General features: G+C 39.0%; 1 protein-coding gene across 2 annotated transcripts in view; it reads left to right on the top strand.

The window, feature by feature from the left end:
* Positions 1-21,817, top strand: part of A1CF (APOBEC1 complementation factor) — a 51,275-nt gene that overhangs the window by 12,644 nt on the left and 16,814 nt on the right. For both annotated transcript variants that reach the window (XM_004439999.3, XM_087432954.1), the window contains exons 2-5: positions 3,374-3,508; positions 5,594-5,724; positions 10,614-10,852; positions 16,744-16,908. In XM_004439999.3, coding sequence (XP_004440056.1) covers positions 3,374-3,508; positions 5,594-5,724; positions 10,614-10,852; positions 16,744-16,908 — 670 coding nt within the window. The remainder of the gene's footprint in view (positions 1-3,373; positions 3,509-5,593; positions 5,725-10,613; positions 10,853-16,743; positions 16,909-21,817) is intronic.

Below are 21,817 nucleotides of genomic sequence, written 5' to 3' on the forward strand. Positions count from 1 at the left end.
AGTCGGAAAAATGAAAGTTCCCAGAGTTTAATGAACATTCTCTCATGGAAAACAAAAGCCTATAAACTATTAATACATCTGTGCTGCTGGGGGGGAATGCATCCCAGGAGAAGGACATCAGCCAGGAGGGGAAAGAGTGGTTATAACTGGGCTTTACCTATTTTAAACTCCTCAACTGTAAAAATAGTGCCTAAAATACCAGCAATCCAGCCCCTAATTATCCTTTCTGAGTAATGAACAGCTATTCTAACCCCATGACTAATGCCCAGGGCCTGTCTTAAATTGGCCTGGCCCTTCACCACTGGTGCATTCAAGCCCAGTTGGTAGTTCACAGGACAAATCTCCCCCTGTGCATGAACTTCATAGAATCTGAACCAGCCAGACTCTTTGCAATCCCAAAACATATTCTTGGGGAATTTATTTCAAGTGTTTATAGAAACCGCAGAAAGACAATTGGCTTTCCTGCCCAATCATTTTGGCTCATAAGCAGATGAATCCTCCTATACACATGATATGCACAAAATAGTTTAGTGACATTTTTAGCAATTATAGAAAGGACGAGAGTTGGAGGAAAAATATAAAAGGTCAGTTTGCTGGTTGCCTATTTATTTTTAAACTATCAGACAAAATTTGTCAAATTAGAAATTCTGGAATAGTCACTTTACTATTAGGGGATGCAAGTTTGGTTTCGTCAACCTAAAGTGTGAAAATACTGCCAAATTTATACTCAATTTATTCCAATAATCCATTGAACGGTGTACCTCTAGACATTTAAGATATACAGAAATGGCCTCAGAGGGATCATCATCAACCAAATCATCTGAGTCAGCCCAAGGAGGTAGATTGTAGTTTGGTAATAGAAATATGCCTCTCTGTAAGCAATAGATATGAGACATATTCTCCCCCCAAATTTGTGTAATAAAATGATTGGAAATTGGAAAGGATTTTAAATGTAGCAGAGAGTTTGCAATTTAACGGCATTTTTTTCATAAGTAAATATTTAAATGTATGGATCTCTTATAAGTGGTTAGGCTTCCGTATAATAAGGCAAAATGTTGGGATTAAGCTGATGGACTCTGAACCAGACTGTCTGGGTTCAAATCCTGACTTCTCTGCTTCCCAACGATGTAACCTCAGCAAACCACTGAATCTCTTTTGGTTTCAGTGTCTTCTATAAAATGGGGATAGTACTAGTCCTTAACCCATAATGTTGTCTGAGGATTAGAACAGTATCTGGCATGTAGTAACTGCTATGTAAGTATTTGTTAAAAAATAAGGAAATAAAACTTTTAATATGTCTCTGAAAAGATCAAATTCATATTTTTTAGGAAATTCTTGGTTGAGATAAAGCCCACTGAATTCTTAAGTTTTTTTCTATAAGTAAAAAACATTTCATTTCTCAGATTTCTCAGTGATACCAAAGTCTTGCTAGTGGATAATCCTCAAGAATTTAGGAGAAGAAGAAAAAAATACAAGAACTCTTGAGGCAAATATTTAATAAAATAAAAAGCACCCAGTTGTATGAAGCAAAAAGTAATCAAGGCAAGGTAGAACACCCATCTGACATCTTGTTTTTATTTAAAGCAACATGATATAAATTATTAGGAATAAAAAAGTGATCATAACCACAGACATCATTTAATTACTGTGATCCAAAAAGCCTTTGTGCCAACACCTATAAGATAATTGAGGAAGATTCAGGTTGGTATATATAAAGATTTAACAGTGAAACTAGAAGCTGCTTTATTTTTTATTTTTTTTAAGGTTTTTTTTTAACGCTTTTGTTTATTCATGATGTTGTTTTTAAGTTAAACTCCTTAATTAATGAATTAATTTATTTATTTTTGGTGAGGAAGATTGTCCCTGAGCTAACACCTGTTGCCAATCTCCCTCTATTTTGTATGTGGGATGCTGCCACAGCATGGCTTGATGAGTGGTGTGTAGGTCCAAGCCCAGGATCCGAACCTGTGAACCCCAAGCCTCAGAAGTGGTGCCCACGAACTTAATCACTATGCCGTGGGGCTGGCCCCAAAGCTGCTTTATTTTGGTTTTAAAGAATAAACAACTATCAGACAAAACAATGTCTTTGAACAACTAATGTGTCTTTTAAAAATACACATAGAAAAATATTTGGAAAGGCAGACAAACTTAACAGTAACTACTTCTACGGATGGGTAGGGTGATGCATTGGGGAATTTTTCCTTTACCTTACACGTTACTATTTTTTCCAACAACCTGTATCATTTTATAGCATAAAACTTTTTAAAGTATTAATTATAGAGGTACTGATATTTGGTCCCTTATACTTTCCTTTCTCCAAAAATCATAATAAAGAATAATGACAAAGAACTCTGGCTATGCCTAAGTCGATAGCAAATTTATCCTTCCCCAGCAAATGAACTGTTTCAGATCAGTAGTGGTAGATTAGGCCTATACTTCACTTTGGGGCCCCTGAAGTCACTTTTGGGTCTTTAACCTCTAGAAAAATAAAGATAGCAATGCAGAAAAGCACCAGTGCTACTCCTCCTCCAAAAGGAAGTTGAATTTGCAAGGGTTTGTTAGACAAAGGAAAAAAAATAGAAGCTAATTTTATTTGGACTGAGAAAGCATTGTTCTCCACAAAGAGATCCAACATTAACAAACACCTCTCACCATCTTGTCAGCTTTGAAAATAGACTTAAGTGTCTCACTAGCTAACCCCAAAATTAGCCAGTCCAGTCCTTCCAATGCTATTTTTCATAATTTTTCAATTTAGGGGCTCACATTGCCTTGCTTGGCACATGAAAGAGCCTAAACCCAGGGAGGCAAGAAGAGAATTAATTGAATGTGTATCACATGCCAAGACCTGTGCCATGCATATTTGATGCATTATCTCCTTTAATCAAAAGCTGGTATTATGCCCACTTTGTATATGAGAAAACTGAGGTTCTGAGAAGTTAAGTCATTTGCCCAAGTCCCCACAGCTAGTGAATTACTGAGCCAAGCAGTCCAGCTCCAGAACCCTTACCACCACAACACTTAGACTTCAATGTTAAATCAGAGCCCTGGATTCAAATTATAGTCAGATCCTTTGATTATTAGGCACTGGTGACTTTGAATGACAAAAAAAATAGTAGTAGCTCCTTATATTTGTCCAGCACTTTACAAGTTTTCACAAGGCTTAATTTGAGCCAGTTGCTGAAGCACAGAGCGTGGTATTAAAATCCATGTAAAAGAGACTTTGATTTTTATCCTCTGACCAGTCCACTACTATTACTTGTCAATGATAAATATGTTCCTTATTGTGAAATGATTTTGAAAATAATCGAAGAACTCAAACTAAAGATTCTATTGTTTTCTTCTCTCCCTCATACAATCCACACTGGATCTGCAGGAAAATGGACAAAGAAAATATGGTGGCCCTCCTCCTGGTTGGGACGCTGCACCTCCAGAAAGGGGCTGTGAAATTTTTATTGGAAAACTTCCCCGAGACCTTTTTGAGGATGAACTTATACCATTATGTGAAAAAGTGAGTTGAAATTTAATATAAATTTTCTTATCTTTCAAGGGGAAAACAGCACTCTCTTCACTGCTTTCACTCTCATTCTTCTTGGTCAGCGATGGTTTCTTTTCCAATTGCCATTTCTCAATCATGGATGAAGTTATAACATTCCTAGCTGTTAGTGACTGTCCCCTTATTATCACTGCCTTGACTCAGTTCTTTGTCCTGTTACTGACAGCTTGAACTACCATTGCTGATGACTTTCAAATCTATATTTCAATCCCTGATCTCCAGTGGCACAGCCATCTCACTGCAAACTCAATGTGTCTATCAATCTAAATTAACACTACAACAACCTGTCTAAAATAAGATATTGCTCCAACTCCACATTTTAATATGATTTTATAAAGTATAACATTTTCACGTAAAAATAATGTGTATGTTTGTCATGGCTCAAATGTGTGCCTATACCTATTGATCCAGAATGAAATTTCCTTCTACGAGTTTGAATTTCTTGACTGCCCTAATGCAACAGCAAGATTAATAACATGGTTTCTCAAAGTCATTATTTATTTATTTATTTATTTATTTTTTGTGAGGAAGATCAGCCCTGAGCTAACATCTATTGTCAATCCTCCTCCTTTTCTTCCCCCCAAAGCCCCAGGACATAGTTGTGTGTCATAGTTGCACACCCTTCTAGTTGCTGTATGTGGGACGCGGCCTCAGCATGGCCGGAGAAGCGGTGCCTCTGTGCACGCCCGGGATCTGAACCCGGGCCACCAGTAGCAGAGCGCATGCACTTAACCGCTAAGCCACGGGGCCGGCCCTCAAAGTCATTATATAATTAAGAAATAAATTTCCTTAGTTTTAATTCCAAATGATATTTTGTTACTAAACCCAAAGTTAAAGGGAGAATACAAAATTAAAATTTATTTTCAATAATTTACGAAGTGGTGTTCAAACAACCACATTCCTAGAAAATTTAGTAAAAACGAGAGTTTAGCTGTTTCTTTCCCCAAATGCCAAAATCGATTGTGTGTGTGTGTATAACTCAGCGTCAGATTCAGAACTGCTCCTAATTTTATACAAACAATCTCACTTGGCATGTGCACAAATTATGAAGACTTAATCCTGTAAGAATCTTAAATAGTGAATCTGAAAATGAACGCCAAGAAACACATGAAGCACATCAGGTGAAGCTCTTTCCTAATGAGCCCAGGAGAATTGGTGTCTCACTGAATACCTTGAGGTAGGATGGGCGGGGTAAGGCTGAGCCGAGAAGCAACCAACCACTGAGGTAATAGCATATGCCTATTGACACTTCTTCTCCCCACACATGCTCCTCCTATTTGATCCACACTTCCTACAGCAGCCGGCAATAACAAACTGCTGAGTCTGGATTGCTAGAGATCATTTGGAGTAGCAGGAGAGAGTAGTGTGCAGGCAAAGCAGAAGAGCTGTCGCCAGAGGGACAGAGTGAGTGCCCTCCTACTGTGGAGGTCCTGGCCCTGGGTCTGTTGGATAAACCTAGCATTTACCTTCAGCCCACAGAGGGAGAAAACCACAGGGCTCCCCAGACCAGCCTCTGAAACATCTTCTGTGTTCATCTTGATGTCATGGTGGGGGAAAAAGACAGCTAGGAAGTCAGTTAGGCAAGGTTCCAAATGAGTGTTCCTGGTTTTTGTTTTAAACATCAGTGGTAGAGTATGATCAAGTAAAAATAAAACTGTGGGGATTTCAGAGGTCAACATAGAGGGCAAGGACAAATCTATGAAGAAATTGTACTTCTGATGACAAATGCGTTTTCTGGTCCCTAACACGTTGTATAGATCCACAGATAATTGTGTGATGAAAGGTCACTCGCTCTGTCAGGCACATGTTTTGTTAACTCAGGCTGAAATGCCACTTGTACACGTTTTCTTTATTTAACTTGACTTTGCCCATGAGTCAGATAACAGATCTGAACCCAGCATGAAAATATGCAAACCATTCCACACGGGATGCAAATGCCAAACACAGCAAAGATAAACATCAGAAAACATTGTCTGTGTGTGTTTCACTTGGAATTACAAATGTATAAATATGAATGTTCTCTTTTTCTATTACTTGTAGATTGGTAAAATTTATGAAATGAGGATGATGATGGATTTTAATGGCAACAATAGAGGATATGCATTTGTAACATTCTCAAATAAACAGGAAGCCAAGAATGCAATCAAGCAACTTAATAATTATGAAATTAGGTAAGATCCACTTCTTTTAGATTAAAAGTGAATCACACAATGTACCTGTATCTGTTCTTCTATCAAGTTTATCTAACATAGTATACGCAAAAGACAGCCAAACCAGAAATAAAAAAGGATAGTTCTTTTCTTTGGTGAAAATCAATTTAATGAAATATTTATTGAGTATCAACACTATATAAGGTGACAAACTAAGTTCTGTGAAATGTTCAAAGAAACAAAATTCATTAATTTATCCATTTCATAAATATGTGGTTTTCCCTGTTCAAAATATTGGAAATATCAAGTACACTTTCCTAGCCTCATAATAAGCAAATGGATACATAAGACTATTTAAAAGAGTATGAAAAAATAAAACAAGGAAATGGAATAAAGTTGTGTGTGGAGTTTGCTGCTCTAGCTTGGTGTATTTAGGAAAATACTCTCCGGGAAAGTAGAATTTGATCCGAGACTTGAATGAAAAGCATCAGCCGTGACAGTCAGACCTGGAGGAAGATTACTCCAGAGAAAGAAAGAAGAGCAAGTGCAAAGATCCCAAAATCACCACAAGCTTGATGTGTTAGAGGGACAGAAAGAAAACCAATAAAGCAGCTGGAACAGAGTAGAGAGGAGGGTTGAAGGCAATACAGTTGGAGAGCCTTATACTCCGTGATTAAGAATTTGGATTTTATTCTAATAAAAAGGGGAGTCATAGGAGGGTTTTAATTAGATTCATGCTTTTTAAGACATTACTCTGGCCGTTGGGTGAAGAAGGGACTTCAGCAGGCTAAGGATTGATGGAGAGAAGCCAGCGAGAAAGCTCCTGTAGTAGTCTGGATCTAGACAAGAGATGATGGTGGCTGCACAAGGGGGTTAGTGGTGGAGGAGGTGAAAAGGGGTCAGATTTGGGGTATATTTTGGTAGTTGAATAGACAAGATTGGCTAAGTATTGGATTTAGAGTGAGTGAATTTAGAATTCAGGGAGGAAACCCAGGATTTTGGTCCAAGTATCTATGGATGAGATAGTGTCATTGGGATGGAAAAGACTAGAAGAGTAGGAACATCAAGAGCTCAGTTTGGGGAAATTTACATTTGAGATGCACATTAGACATCCCAGGGGAGGTGTTGAAGAGGTGCTTGTGTATGTGATATTGGAGTCAGGAGAGAGGTCACGGTGAAATGTGAATTTGGAGGCCATATATAGGCAATATGTAAAATGATGGGACTAGCGGAGGGTGTCAGAACATAACTGACCCTGTGAAATCAATAACTGATTTTTATAAAGTGGAAATGGGGCTAACTTCATGAAATTGAGTTCTAAAACCTTCACTTGGAGAAGGAACTGTCATAAATCCTTTCTTAAAGGAAGCCTTGGGCCATCTACAAGAAAGATTAAAAAACTACTTTAAACTGTGCAGCAGTTACAAAGCAATGGTTTTGGGGTCAGACAGGTCTCTCTTGAGTGCCAGCTAGTAACTTAACCTCTCTGAGCCTCAATTTCCTCATCTATAAAGTGGGGATAATAATACTCATTTCACAGGTTTTTTGTAGGGATCCAAAAATATTTTAAAATGTTTAGCCCAGCATTTGGAACACAGCAGTATATCAGTAAATGGTAGAACTGTTACATATTAGCACATTCATCAATTCTAAGATGCAGTTTTTCACATATATTTCCTTTCTGTAATAGAGATGCACCTTAAAATTGATGGAATTTTAAATTTGATGAATACAAATAGAGTAGATTTCCTACCATTACTTTTCTCTCACTTCCTATAGGCCCAAATGAGTCATGCATTCTCCTTATAATTCTGTAAATCAATCAACTACTGGGTCATTTTTCTTAAATCTCTTAGCCACGAAAAGATCCATTGGATTTGGCAACTACTAGTAGCCTAGCCATTCAGTTTCAAGGTTGGATTCTGGAATAGAGTCTTGGAGAAAGTATAAAGGAGGTTCCCTTCCCACACATGCCTCGATGGACCCAAAAGAGTTCTGTATGGTATGTGGAGGATTGTTCAGTGTGGGAATCAGGAGATAAAAACACAGGTTTCTTTGGACAAATCCTTTGACCTCTTTTAGCATCAGTTTTATCATTAGCATCTGATCACACAGAGATGTTCTGAGTATCCATCACATGAAGTAAATATATACTAAAGGTTTTGAAAATATTTGGAATAATATTACAGTTATATGGTTTCAGGGATTGGAAGATTCCCCATTCCTTGGTCTTTCATGGAACCTAGACATCTTAACAGTAAGGGTTATTCCCAAAATGGTGTTTAAGTTGAGATGGATGTAGAATTGACTATGTGGGGAATCAATAGATTTTGCTGTATCTACTTAACACATTGTTACACACACACTGTCAGTATTTGTTGAAAATAGATAGGGTATGAATAACGAATACAATCAATTTCGTACGGTCACTAATAAATAACAGTATCCTCTGGGAATTTCAGTATCTTCATCTATAAAATAGAGATAAAAAAATACCTGTCTCATGGGAGTGTTGTGAAAAACAAATGGGATAACGCATGTAAAGCTCCATGCCTGACACATATCAGATGCTCTATACATGTTTGCTAATTGTAATGATGGTGGTGATGGTGGAGGAGGAGCAAAAGAAAGAAAAGAAGAACTAGGGCAAAGCATTTGAAAAGATAAAGTTGGTAGCCAAAATTCCAGTCAAAGTTCAGGATGGATATCAGAAGCAAGGTGAAGGCACAGAGTGACTTCAAAATTTAAGGAGTAGGGTAAATGGAATGTGAAATAGCGGAATAGATGCTCCAGAACGAACCTCACCTAATTCCTCTCTGCCTTGGATCAGTCCTGCCAGAAAGGGAATCTTTCTTGTAGAGAAGAGAATAACCTTCAATTTGCTTTTAGCCGCTATGTCTCAGGGGAGAGATAAGCTTCTTATCCGGAAAAGACCCACAATTGTCATATCGTCCTCCTCCTCATCAAATATTCACTGAGCATCGTCTAAATGCCTGGCTTCTGAAGACATTAAAGTCGTGCCCTCAGCTTTTGAGAGATGGCTTTTCGTCTCCAAGCAATTCCGGGAAAGGTGCCTGACAAACCACACTGGTTTAAAAATAGGATATGGGGAGTCTAGGCTCCCCCTGCTGGTAACTGATACCTGACTGGCCCTCTAACTATCAAAAATAATATAATGTCTAAATAAATAATATTTTGGAATAGAGGGGTTTTTTAAGTTAAAAAAAAAAAAACCTGAAAGATCACTTTATCAACACTCCCCTCCCCCCAGCAAAACCACATTCCTAGGGCAAGGTTCACCAGACTGAGATGGACCTATCACAGATCTGATATGCAGTCCTTGGTTCTTCAGCAAAGCACAGAAGACAACTAGGACAGTGGCTCAATCCTGGTCAGAACACCTGCCACACAACCGAGAGCCACTAGTTCCAAGAAATCAGAGCAATTTCCCACTCACCTGGCTGAGTGCTTTTATTCATGATGAACAAGTAGTTTCTGTTAAGGGAACTTTACCCTTTTTAATAATTTTGTGTTATTACAAAAGTCACACAGCCTAATACACAACACAAAAAAGAGCAAAAATCAAAAAGTAATAAAAGTTAAAACCATTCCTCCATAACTCATAACTCCATAATCACTATGTTGACTTTTTATTGTTTTTCTAGATTTTCTATATAGTTTTAATCAAAATGGCCTTCTTATATTCTTATTTTACAGTCTTTTTTTTTTAACTGAGCAGCATATCATAAACTAGATTTTTAACCAATATATATTCTTCTACATTACTGTGTTTCATGACTGCAGAGCATTCTACAGTGTGAATGCTCATCTTTTGTTTATCAGTGATTCTCAGTCAGAAGCAGTATTGTCCACCCTATGGGGCATTCAGAAAGATGAAGAGGCATTTTTGGATGACCTAATGGGTGGCTATTGGCATTTAGTGGGCAAGAACCAGGATGACAAATAACAATAACAATAAACAACATCTCCGTTGAGATACATTAAACAGGTCCTATATGGTGTATTTTGCTCATTTCCAATTTGGGGTATGTTTTAAATAACAACAATGAATATCCTTATACATAAATCTTGGTGCTCATTTCTGCTTCCTAATGTCACTTTCTAAGGAGCATTATTTGGTCAAAGGTTATGCACACGTAAGACGTTTGTTAGATTTTGCCAAATGTCCTCCAGAAAACTTAAATCAATCTACACTCTGCCAGTGAAGGTATATGTCAACTTGCTAATAAGCAACACTGTACAGTGGAAGAAACGGGGACTGAACTGAGAATCTGGAGGCCAGTTTCACTCCTTAAAATCTATAAAATCTAAAGCAAGTCACTTAATTTCTTGGAGTCTTCAGTTCTTCATCTGTAAAATGGAAATAACACCTACTCTGCCCATCTTACAGGCTCCTTGTGAAGGCCAAATAAGATGATATGTGAAAATCTGTTCAAGTATAGGGAACTATTTTTAATAGCAATCGTGTCAGAATAGTTTCTCTATTTGACTTGAAAAGAAAAGGAGCACCAATAGTGCAAACTCAAATGCCTCCAGAGCCAGGCTGGTGACATGAGTAATGTGGGCCAGCAGTAAAGGCCTCCTATTGGGGGTACATTAGGGAGTGGTGAGGATTGACGATAACTGGCGAATCCATGTTCATTCTAAAGAAAGTAGATGCTACTCAGCTTCAAATAATTTTTTTCCTTTAAAAATGTAGATCCAACGTTTACATCTTCCAATTTCTCAAAAGCAGTCACGACTCGCCAAAAATAGTTTTAACACTATGAAGACCAAACATCCCACATCCGCAGACCATATCTGGTCCAGGGCCATACATTTTCAACTTTAGTCTTAAACCTTAATCACACAAAGATTCTCACCAACCAAAATGCCCGCTCTTTTTGCAGAAATGGGCGTCTCTTAGGGGTCTGTGCCAGCGTAGACAACTGCCGATTGTTTGTTGGGGGAATCCCAAAAACCAAAAAGAGAGAAGAAATCTTATCAGAGATGAAAAAGGTCACCGAAGGAGTTGTCGACGTCATTGTCTACCCAAGCGCTGCAGATAAAACCAAGAACCGGGGCTTTGCCTTCGTGGAGTATGAGAGTCATCGGGCAGCCGCTATGGCCAGGAGGAAGCTTCTACCAGGTTAGCACCACTTCCTCAAAGATGAGACTTCTCCACTCTGTCCTGCCTGCCTTGTCTACGGCCATACCACCCTGAACGCGCCCGATCTCGTCTGTCCTGCCTGCCTCAGGCTGCTGTGCTCCTTAGCAAAGAAAGCAGACGCTTGCTGTTCTTTTTTTGCTCCATATCTTTGGTTATGTTGCATTCTAAATTCTTCATCCTTCTTAGCTATCGCACAGTAGATTCAGTTCCCTGAAGTTTTCTCAGGCTGGGTTCTGAAAAATATTCATTCTATGCATTGTCTGATTGACACACACTGGAGAAATCCAGAACTTTAAGCTATAGCAACTCTATAATGAATCCTTAAAGTGAAGAATCTTCTTAAAAGTAAATATATCAATCAACAGTTATCTTCATATATAGATTTTGTTATCAGGCTTATTAGAAATAGGGTATATTATCCCTTACAATGTAGAAATAAGAAACCTACAAGTGATACATTATCCCAGTGGCAAGTAAGTGATATACTTTTATTACGACTCCCTAGTGTGTAATAATTTCTGCCTCATTTGGGGGAATAGAAATAATAGCTCTCCATAGAAAAGCACCTTTGTTGGGTGCTACAAACACAGGGTAGGTCCCATATGGGCAATAACCATCAATCCCTGAGTTTAAAAGACTGCATCAAAACACTGCCTCAGTCAGATCAACTTAAGAAAAATTGCTGAAAGTCCTCTGCCCATTCTAAAGTATTCACTAAAATTTACACAAAGTAAGGTATTAAAATGATAACAGGATTTTAAGAATTACAGACTGGACACATTGAAATCAACTCTTCTCATGAACATTATGGGAGAGCCTACAGAATCAAAAACAAAACAATAAAAACACCTAGATTTATGTTGTCCTTATACACATTCTTAAAAACAAAACACACCAACAGTGGGATTAGCCCTCTAGAAATTTTCAAAATTGGAAGATGGCTTCTGAGCTTGGGGAAATTTTTTAGTAATATTTTCATGAAGGCAGCGTAAAGTGAAAAAATTATGAGATAGCTCAAAAAATTGCTGAATGTATCAGAGAGGGGGATATTTTTCATGCTTAAGCTTCCATTCACTACTTCCTCACTACCCAATGGTCAAGTCTTCTGACTCACAGGTGCATAGAATCACTAAAACCCCTCATGGGACATACCTAGCCTCTCAGTGACCTGAACTTAATATTTCACTGTCCTCTTCAACTCCTCTCTTCTTCAACACCAACATTTCTGCCATTGAAAGTCCCTCATATCCATCCTGTTCTCAGGCCATCATTATAGTCTAAACACATATATTCCCAAACATAGATTTTTTTTTTAAAGTCCCCTAATAATTCTCCCAGCTCTTCTCTCCCTTGGATGCACCCCACCCTCTGCCTACTCCATCCTGAACATTACCACCAGGTTAGTGTTCCCAGGATACGATGTCATCCATTCAACAAGTTCTTGCAAATAGTAGGAATTCAATCTCTATCTGTTGATAGGCTGAATAGTGTCACTTCTCAGTTGAAAAATATTCACCACCACCTTGCTGCATATGAGATAAAGATTAAATCTCTCAGCCTATCATTCAAGGCCTTTCATTCATGGCCCCTGTCTTTACAACCATATTTGCTACCTTCTATTTCCCAGTGAAAACTCTCCTTTCTATCAGGACCAACTCCTCAATGTACTAGACAATGCCATGCTCGTTTTTGTCTCCTTTATTTGTAATGCTGTATCCCCTAATAGAATGACCCACCCCTCCCCCTCTCTGCTGACTCATGGCTTTCAAAACCCCAGCTCAGCTGCCACTTCCTTGAGAAACTGGCTGCGACTACTCCAGCCCACTTTAATCACTATCCTCCTTCATTGTTTGTAAAAACAAAAGTACGGGGCTCGGCCCCATGGCCAAGTGGTTCAAGTTCCACACAGTCTGCTTCCGTGGCCCGGGTTCACTGGTTCAGATACTGGGCAAGGACCTACTCCACTCACCAGCCGTGCTATGCTGTGGCGGTGTCCCACATAGAAAATAAAGAAAAGAGGAAGATTGGCATAGATGTTAGCTCAGGGCTAATCTTTCTCAAGCAAAAAAAGAGGAGGATTGGCAACAGATATTAACACAAGAGGAATCTTCCTCAGCAAAAAACAACAACAAAAAACCCGAATACGCACAATCATTTTGGGGGTGGGGGAGGATAACAGTAAAAGAGGGTCCAGAATGGGAGAAAGATAGTTTTCAGGGGCCAATCAGTGTTCCTGGAGAATCTGAACTTCCTGTCAGCTTCCCTTCTCTTCAAAGAAACAGCATATTAACCCACAGAAAGAGTTTCTGTCTATCTGAATTGAGCTGACTAGGACAGGCAGGGCTGAGCAGCTGGGCTTCAGGAATTCTCAAGCGCTTTGTTATGCTTCCATCCAAGGTCCTGACTTTTCCTTATGGATTCTCTGTCCAGGATCCCCCAATATAGAGACTATTTCGCTCTCCCCATTCACTACCTATCTTCATTATGATCTGAGGCAGCCCCCTCGCCTACAGCCCTTTGGGTTGGTCTCAGCTGCATTGAGTTTCATTCAACTGGACTTTAGTCGGGCTGCCTCATCAGCAGACTAACAAGATGAGGCAGAGTGGTGAAAAGCCAGCCAGAGCAAACTTTCATTTCTACTGAGGCCTGAGAGTAAAATCTATTACCCATTTGGACACTCTACCTATTACCTCACCATAGATTCAACAGCAACAAAGAATTTCGGTAATTGGCAATCCTCTGGAGAGCCTAGTTTGAAAGAATGAGGAGATCTTTAAGATACCTGATAAGCAAGGACCATAAGACGCTTTTCTTTCTTAACTGATCCAGACTTGGAGACAGAGAGAAAATTCTGTCTGATGTGATGTATTGGCTCCCTAGCCACCTACCTCCTCTGTTAATAGTGGCAGCTCTCTCTTGACAAAATGTGTCTTTGCTGAGGTGTGTACGGAACAAAGTTGTTGCATCCAACTCAGAGGCTATCAAAGCATTTTAAGGATGCTCTGAAAAAAGTTTTAACAGTCGTTAGCCTGCATAAAAATCACTTGAAGGGCTTGTCAAAGCACATATTGCTAGGCCCCACCACCAGAGTTCCCTGATTCAGTAGGTCTGGTGTGGGGGCTGATAATTAACATTTACAACAAGTTTCCAGAATGCTACTGCTCCTGGGACTGCAAATTTGAGAACCAGTAATCTAAATCAATGATTATCCTTTGTGGGCTGCAAATCTGAATCACCTGAGGAGGTTTCTAAACATGGTCAGTTCCCAAATCAACCTCTAATCAATTGAATCTTCTTCTCTGGGTTGCAAATTTGGGGCACTGGTGTTTTTAAGTTTTCCAGATGATTCTTGTGCAGCCAAATTTTGTGATCCACCACTAAATCTGTCAATTAATGATACTGGGCATCCACATGCATGGGAGGTAAATAGGAACACATGGGGAACCACTCAGAGTGAAAATATTTATTAAGCATCTACAGTGTACATTGCTCTCTTCTAAATGACAGAGGCAATTCTAAAAATATCATACCTAAACATTGCACTCAAAAAGTGCATTTTCTGAGGAAATATACAAGAAAATAGACCAAAAAAGAGTATTAAGAGGAGAGAACATTATTGTATCATCATTTAAAAGTGATAAAGTAAGTCCCTTATATGCATCACGTCCTTTTGTCTTCACAACAATCCTATTAAGTAGGTACTTTTATTATCCCAATTTTACAGATGAGAAAATTGATGCTTAGAAGGATTATGTTTTCTAGACAGGATCATTGATCTGATATTTGAACTTGTCTGTTTTCAAAGCTCATGTTCCCAAATCACTCTGCAACACTGACTTCCACAGAGATATTTGTAGAAATCACTACTTCCCATACCTCCTCTCGCTTCTCTCCATTTTAGCCTTTTGTCTATCTTCAGACCTGTGGACAGCTTACCATGGTCCCAGGCTGGGAAGGCAAAAGCCAATGTACTAGAACAGTGGTTCTCAACCTTGGCTGCATGTTAGAATGAACTGAGGTGATTTTAAGAGTCCTGAGGACCAGACCACTTATATCAGAACTAGGAAGGAGAGTCCAGGGGTCAGTGATGAGCTGGTAAATCTTTAACAGCCAACTCCCAGGGGAAAATCAAAAGCCCTGATCTGTAGCATTTGCGGATTTCCATGGTATTAACACTTCCACTGTGGCTGATTTCAAGCTACCAAGGTGACATTAACTGGCTCACAAAATTCTGAAAATTTAACAATCTATTCTCACAAGTGGATAGGAATTCGGTCCGGCACACCATTGAGTGGAACCCGAGTTTCAATATTTTTTAAAGCTCTTCCAGTGTGGGGCCAAGGTTGAGAACCACTAGGCTACAGACACTAGAGTCACCTGGGAGCCGTAGAGATCTTGGGGTAAGAGAAACAGCAAAGTCTATATAAAGCATAGAAAAGGAAGGGAAGGTAAGCAAAAGGAATAGAAGGAAAAGGAAGGGAGGGGTAAAAGGGAAGAGGAGGGGAAGGAAGAGAGTAATGAAGAAAACTATCCTCTGGGATTCAACGCAGAACAAGGTATCCAGACCGCTGGGGTAGCAAGAGCCAGCCTCTCTAGGATCAGCTAACTCATTAGGATGCATCTATTCTTTGTTTGGGTTTTAAAATGTCAGTGCCACAGATGCTTTCATTGACTGCTTTTCAAAGAATAAAAAGATGCATTTTGGTTGAAAATAATTGCCTCCCAGGTGTAATAATTAAACAACTAAACACTTACCAATACTGAGAATTTCTGATTTTGTTCTCTCAACCTTTGTATTGCTTCCAGGATATAGCTCGTTCCAAAACAACTTATAAAAAATAAACAAGATTTCCAATCAAATTTAGAAATTGAGTTGACCCTCACCCTCCTCTCCTCATTTCAATGTGGATCTGCACTGTGTAGAGGTACAGGGCTAAGTAACAAAAAACAAAAGGGAGTGGTGGAGAAATGAAACAGATCTGGGCAAGTTATCCTCTGTAAAGCTCATTTCCTCTTCTGTAAAACTGAGAAGATCCTCCCCCTCCTTATAGAGGTACTGTGAGAAGGAACTGAGATAGCACACGGGAAGTACATAGTATACTGCAAGACACTCAATGAATTGCAATTGTAGGAATACAAAAATATACATACTCATGGATAACAACTACACTTTTAAGAAGAGTTCAATTTCTCATCATACACTCTTCCATTGCTCTTTGTCTTCTTCATTTGGATAAAAAAATTTTTTTCTCCAGATTCCCAAGTTGTTAATATTCTGACAGAGAGACAACCAGGAGGCAACACAGTCTGTTGGAGCCCTGACCAAGTGTAAGGGACAGAGAACAAACTAGGGGTGCCTGAGCCCTGCCCACCCTTGCCAATGCACCATTTTTTAGACAGCTCACTGGTAGCCCCTGGCCACACAGATTCCAATAGCAGCAGACATACTTCTTAATGACCTTTCTAACGCAACATAAGTCAGACTCTATGTCTGAGCCCTAAATCCATTCTTTTCCTTTCTCCCCTTTTGCCATCTCACCTTCAACTACTATATTCACCCTGTGAAAGCTGTTCTAGGACCCAAACATGCCCACTGCTGCCTCATTTCTGTTCCATTTCTAACCACATCTTAGTTCCCTTTATACTTAGTCATTATAGTAAGCCACTTGTCATCTAGAACTCCCTTCCAGCCAGCTCTTACATCTATTTGGAATCTCTCTTAAAATCAATAATCAACTCTTATAATATTTGTTTTCTTGCTCAATCAAGACCTCAAGGGTCAGTTCAATTTAAAAGGCCATCAGTATGAACTGAGATGATGTTGTCCTGATTTCTATATAATTAATCATACTTGTGATCCTTTTCAACAGGAAGAATTCAGTTATGGGGACATCCTATTGCAGTAGACTGGGCAGAACCAGAAGTAGAAGTTGATGAAGACACAATGTCTTCAGTGAAAATCCTTTATGTAAGAAACCTAATGCTGTCTACCTCTGAAGAGATGATTGAGAAAGAATTCAACAATATCAAACCAGGTGGGACATATTATAGAAGATTACTTTTTCAAAATGTACTTTAAAAACACTTATGGTTGAGACAACGTCCCGTAACTTTAAATAGGATAGTTTTCATCTATCATTCTTGTAATTGCATGCAAACTACTAAAACTATATTCCTACCTTTGGATTAGAAAATTAGACACATATAGTCCTACAACATTTATCAGTATTATAATTTTACATTTATCTGTGTGATTACTTAACGTGTACATATTTCCTTCACTAAACTATAAATTTCATAAGTTCTTTTTGCTCCTGTTGTCTCCTTAGCCCCTGGCTCTGTGCCTGGGGCTTAATACATGCTCAACAAATAGTTACTGCGTTAATGAATGCATGGCCATAATTATAGATCTAACAGAAGTTTTATCAACTTCAGTATTCATGACATTTAGAGCCAGATAATTCTTGGTTGTGGGAATCTGTCCTGTGCATTATAGGATGTTTAGCAGCATCCCAGGCCTCTACCCACTAGATGCCAGTAGCAACCGCTAAGATGTAATAACCAAAAATGTCTCCAGACATGGCCAAATGTACTCTGGAGGGCAAAATTGCCCCTAGTTGAGAACCACTGGTCTAATGGAAAATGATTGTGACTTTAGGTACATAAGTAAGGAGGTGACAATTTATTCTAGGAAACTCATTTGGGTGAAGAGGAAGGGAAAGGAATAGAGGGAAAGTGGAGGGGGATAATTAGTTGTTGCTCATTTTGTCACTACTTTTCATTATCAATTTTAAGCCATGAGATTGACTCCCCAGCTCTTTTTTCTCATACGGGAACTACAACACTGAGACAGGTAAAGCATTTCAAGAAACAAGGTCCAAACAAGCATTTCCCAAACCCAGTTCTACAGAACACTAATTATACAAACTCGTAGTTAGTAGATGTTACTGATAAAAGGGGTCCATGGTCAAATAAGTTTGTAAACACCAGATTCAGGAAAATTCAGCAAAAAAAATCACCAGATTTTTTTATTGTGGGACTTATCAGAGTCTTTAGCCTTCTAATATGCTTTGAAAGTCTCCAAAAGAAGAAATATGGGTTGTCACATTTCCCAAATTTTTGGACCATGGATCTCGTCTTTTGGCAGACCATGTTGAGGGATTAGTGTGTCTTGGAACACATTCTGGCCCAAGTTTATCACTATGGTAACATCTTTCCAAAAATGAGAATTTTTCTGTCTCCAGGCAATAACTCTCTAAGTTGTTGATTATCATGAGCCATGGTACCATCATGTTAAAACTGCCTGAGAATATCCACTTCACATAGTCATGTTACCTGTTTCCAACTCTGTGTGCTGTGTCAGGTGTAACAGAATAAACTGATCATTCATTCTGAAGATAATTAGTAAGGATGTCACTTCTCCCTTTTAAAAGATTCACCAAAGGTTTATCTTTTTCCAGCCTTCAGGAACTCTGGCTTCCCTGCCATTTTAGTATAATGGTGTGGCTCCACACTTCCAGCTGTGAATTTATAACTAACATAGAGATAGCAAATGATTGACTGCATCACTATACGCTAGGCAGGCATTGCAGTGGGCACGCTCACATCATGTGTCATTTATTCATCACAACAACCCTATGATGTGGGTTACTTTATTACTTCCATTATTTTCTAGATAAGAAAACCAGGACCAGAGCAGTTAAATAGCTTTCCCAGGGTCATACAGCTAGCAAGTGGCAAATTCTGGATTCGAATCCAGATCTGGTTAAAAGGATGTTCTTAATAACTCTAAGACCTCCAAGCCCCACCCTTATTCCATTCACTCACTCATATATTCAACTGTCATTTCTTCAGTAGCTCCTATATGTGAGGCACTGTGGGAAGAGATAACAGGTGTGATGTGTGTGAGGAAGGAGGTTAAGATGTAATGACAGCCTACTCTGGGGTGCAGAGAAGACTCATGTTTAGGAGAAGTGACATGTAAGCTGAGATCTGAAAGTTGATGCAGTTGTGGGCATAGAAACTGATATGTGTGTGTGTGTGTGTATTGCTCCACAACCACCTCCCAATTTGTGTTGACTTTCTACCTTCCCAGAGTGAATAATACTTATTTTTATCTGATTAAAACATTACCTTTTTTGGGGGGTGGGGAGCTGGAATGAGAAACTACTAAAAGGCTGCTTCCTTTCATAGTCAGTGGTTACTAGTGTTCACAGTCTGTGTATTAAAGAGAGACACTTGCCCAGGCCCTATTAATTATAATGAAAATAATGAATGCCAGATCTGTTTCTCTCTCTCTCTCATCATTTTCCTTTTAGACCTAAAGTATGTCCAGCTATTCCACAGCTCATCCTGAGGCTGGTGGCACAACTCTCAGGGCTCAGTAATGATGTGTGGCTTCTTTTTGTCACTCTGCAAAAGAATATGAATTGCAGAGGGTGGACAACCTGCAGACATCTGCTGGATTGGGAAAAAGTCAGAGCTAACTAGCTTCTTTTCCAGTGGAAAGGATGTGTTCATACTTACCTAGAAAAATTTGTGGAGAGAAACAGGAAAATAACTCTTTAAGAATTCTATTCAAAGTTTAAATTCCTCAGAGGAACCTGAATATTGCTGGCAAGTGTTTGATCATATATTATTTTAACCCTGATTAACCTGAAAATATTTTATTGCCACTCGAAGAAACAAGTGACAATTAGAACACAAACTGAGGCCCAAAAAGGTCTGTTCTTTGCCAGTGTAGCCTAAGGGTATCTGCTGAAATTCCAATTGTAGTCATTCTATGAAATCTGACGTTCTTAAAACAGTTTGGTGGCATCAGAATCACCTGGAGAGATTGCTGGCCCTGCCCCCAGAGTTTCTGATTCGGTATGTCTGGGGTGGAGCCCAGCCATTTGCATTTCCATTAAGTTCCCTGGTGAAGTTGATACTGCTGGTCTGAGGACCACACTTTGAGAACCATGGCCCTCTGATTATCTTCCCTTTGGACTGCAAGTGTGTTTCCATCAGGGAACTGATGTGCTGCTGACAAATTGACGATAAACAGAGTAATATTTTTCCAATTCCTGTATTATGATTTCAGAATGTCTTTTTCACCACTGCTGATGGGTGACTACTGATATTTTATGGCCTCACCCTCTGCCAAATGATGATCAATCAATATATAAACTCATACACTAAAGAATGAACATATTAAAATAAGCCATGTGGTGAATACTATTGTAGAGAAAACTAGCTTTTATGATACAAACTCTCACTTTTTAATTTGTCTGTTTTATGAGACTAAATATTTATATACCAAGATTTCCAAAAGCAGGTGTGCCTGGATATCGTTGCTCAAAAATGCAAGCCAATTTCAATATCCGCAAGCGGAATTTGAGAACACTTAAATCCATTATCATCTGAAACGCCACCTAACTAAGGTGGATGATAGAAGCTGGAGTGTGAATTGATGGACAATATTCGCTCATTCCATGTATATTTATTGAGCAGCCCCTGTGAACAAGGCATTAGGTAGGAACTGGATGAAGACAATACCAACATGCTTCTGAAGCAGATCCTATTCTCAGAGAGCTAACGTCTAGTAGAGCCTACATTGAAGATGGCACTGGAGAACAAATAGGGCACAGACTGGAAAAGTAGAGGTCCTCATTGGCCCACCTCTTACTTCTCTCTTTTTTTTTTTTAAATAAAGCCTATTCTTTTATTTATTTATTATTTTTTGTGTGTGTGTGAGGAAGATCAGCCCCGAGCCAACATCTGCCAATCTTCCCCTTTTTGCTGAGGAAGACTGGCCCTGAGCTAACACCCGGCCAATCTTCCTCCACTTTATGTGGGACACCACCATAGCATGGCCTGACATGCGCTGTGAAGGTGCACGCCTGGGATGGGATCCAAAACCGGGCCGCCAGCAGCGGAGCACGTGCACTCAACCACTACCCCACGGGGCCGGCCCCCACCTCTTACTTCTGAATTACCAAAACAAGCCATGGGGTTGAGTCACAATAATTACCCCACCTGACATTGAAGGAATAAAAAGGCCATGTTGGAAGTTCAGTTAATTACATGTCCCATGCTTCATGGTCTCAGACACCTTTATTTTCTCAGCCTGGCCAGACAATTTTGCTCTGTACAACCATTGTCATAAGAAGTCAAAGGTTGAATGCTGAGGGGAGAGAGAGGTACCACAATGTTTTTAAATTATCCTTAGGTTACATTACAGCCCTACCATTAGTCCAAAGGGAGATAGTTTACAGCCATTGAATCATGTGGTAGAGTAGAAAGTCTAATTGCCTTTGTGACCTTGAATGTTAGAGGATAGATAACTGAACTTAGATGGGGAGAGGAAGAAAGGAGAGGACTAATCCCCTCTCCTGATCCTCCCTGGCATAGGGTCCCATCATGTGTTGTCTCTGGAAACTAAGAATAGAAGAAAACCTGGTCGCTCAAAGTACACCCAAGTGAGTGTAACTAAAAGAGGATAATTTACATGCTAAATTGTTAACAAGTTAGTGTTAAGTTTTCATCTTACCTTTAATCTATGCAAAAGTTCTATTTTTTTAAACTTGAGTAAGCAACAATATTTTTTTTTTTTTTTTTTTTTTTTAAAGATTTTATTTATTCAGTTTTTTCCCCCCAAAGCCCCAGTAGATAGTTGTATGTCATAGGTTCACATCCTTCTAGAGCAACAATATTTTTTAACAACATTTTAATGATAAAATGTAAAATATAAAGTTCAACCATCTTGATAGAACTTTTTTTATTTTTACGTTACCATCACTATATACAGCAGTTCCTCTACATAAAAATAGGTTAAATTGATTTACTATTTTTTTTACTGCACAAATAACATAAATAAACATCACAAATATTTGTAAAATACCGAAGTATGTAAATTTAAATATGGAAGTCCCCTTCATTCTCCCCAACTTTTCTTGTCATTCC

Source organism: Ceratotherium simum, chromosome 6 (assembly GCF_057802395.1).
Source record: "Ceratotherium simum simum isolate JZ-2026a chromosome 6, ASM5780239v1, whole genome shotgun sequence".
Classification (NCBI taxonomy): Eukaryota; Metazoa; Chordata; class Mammalia; order Perissodactyla; family Rhinocerotidae; genus Ceratotherium; species Ceratotherium simum.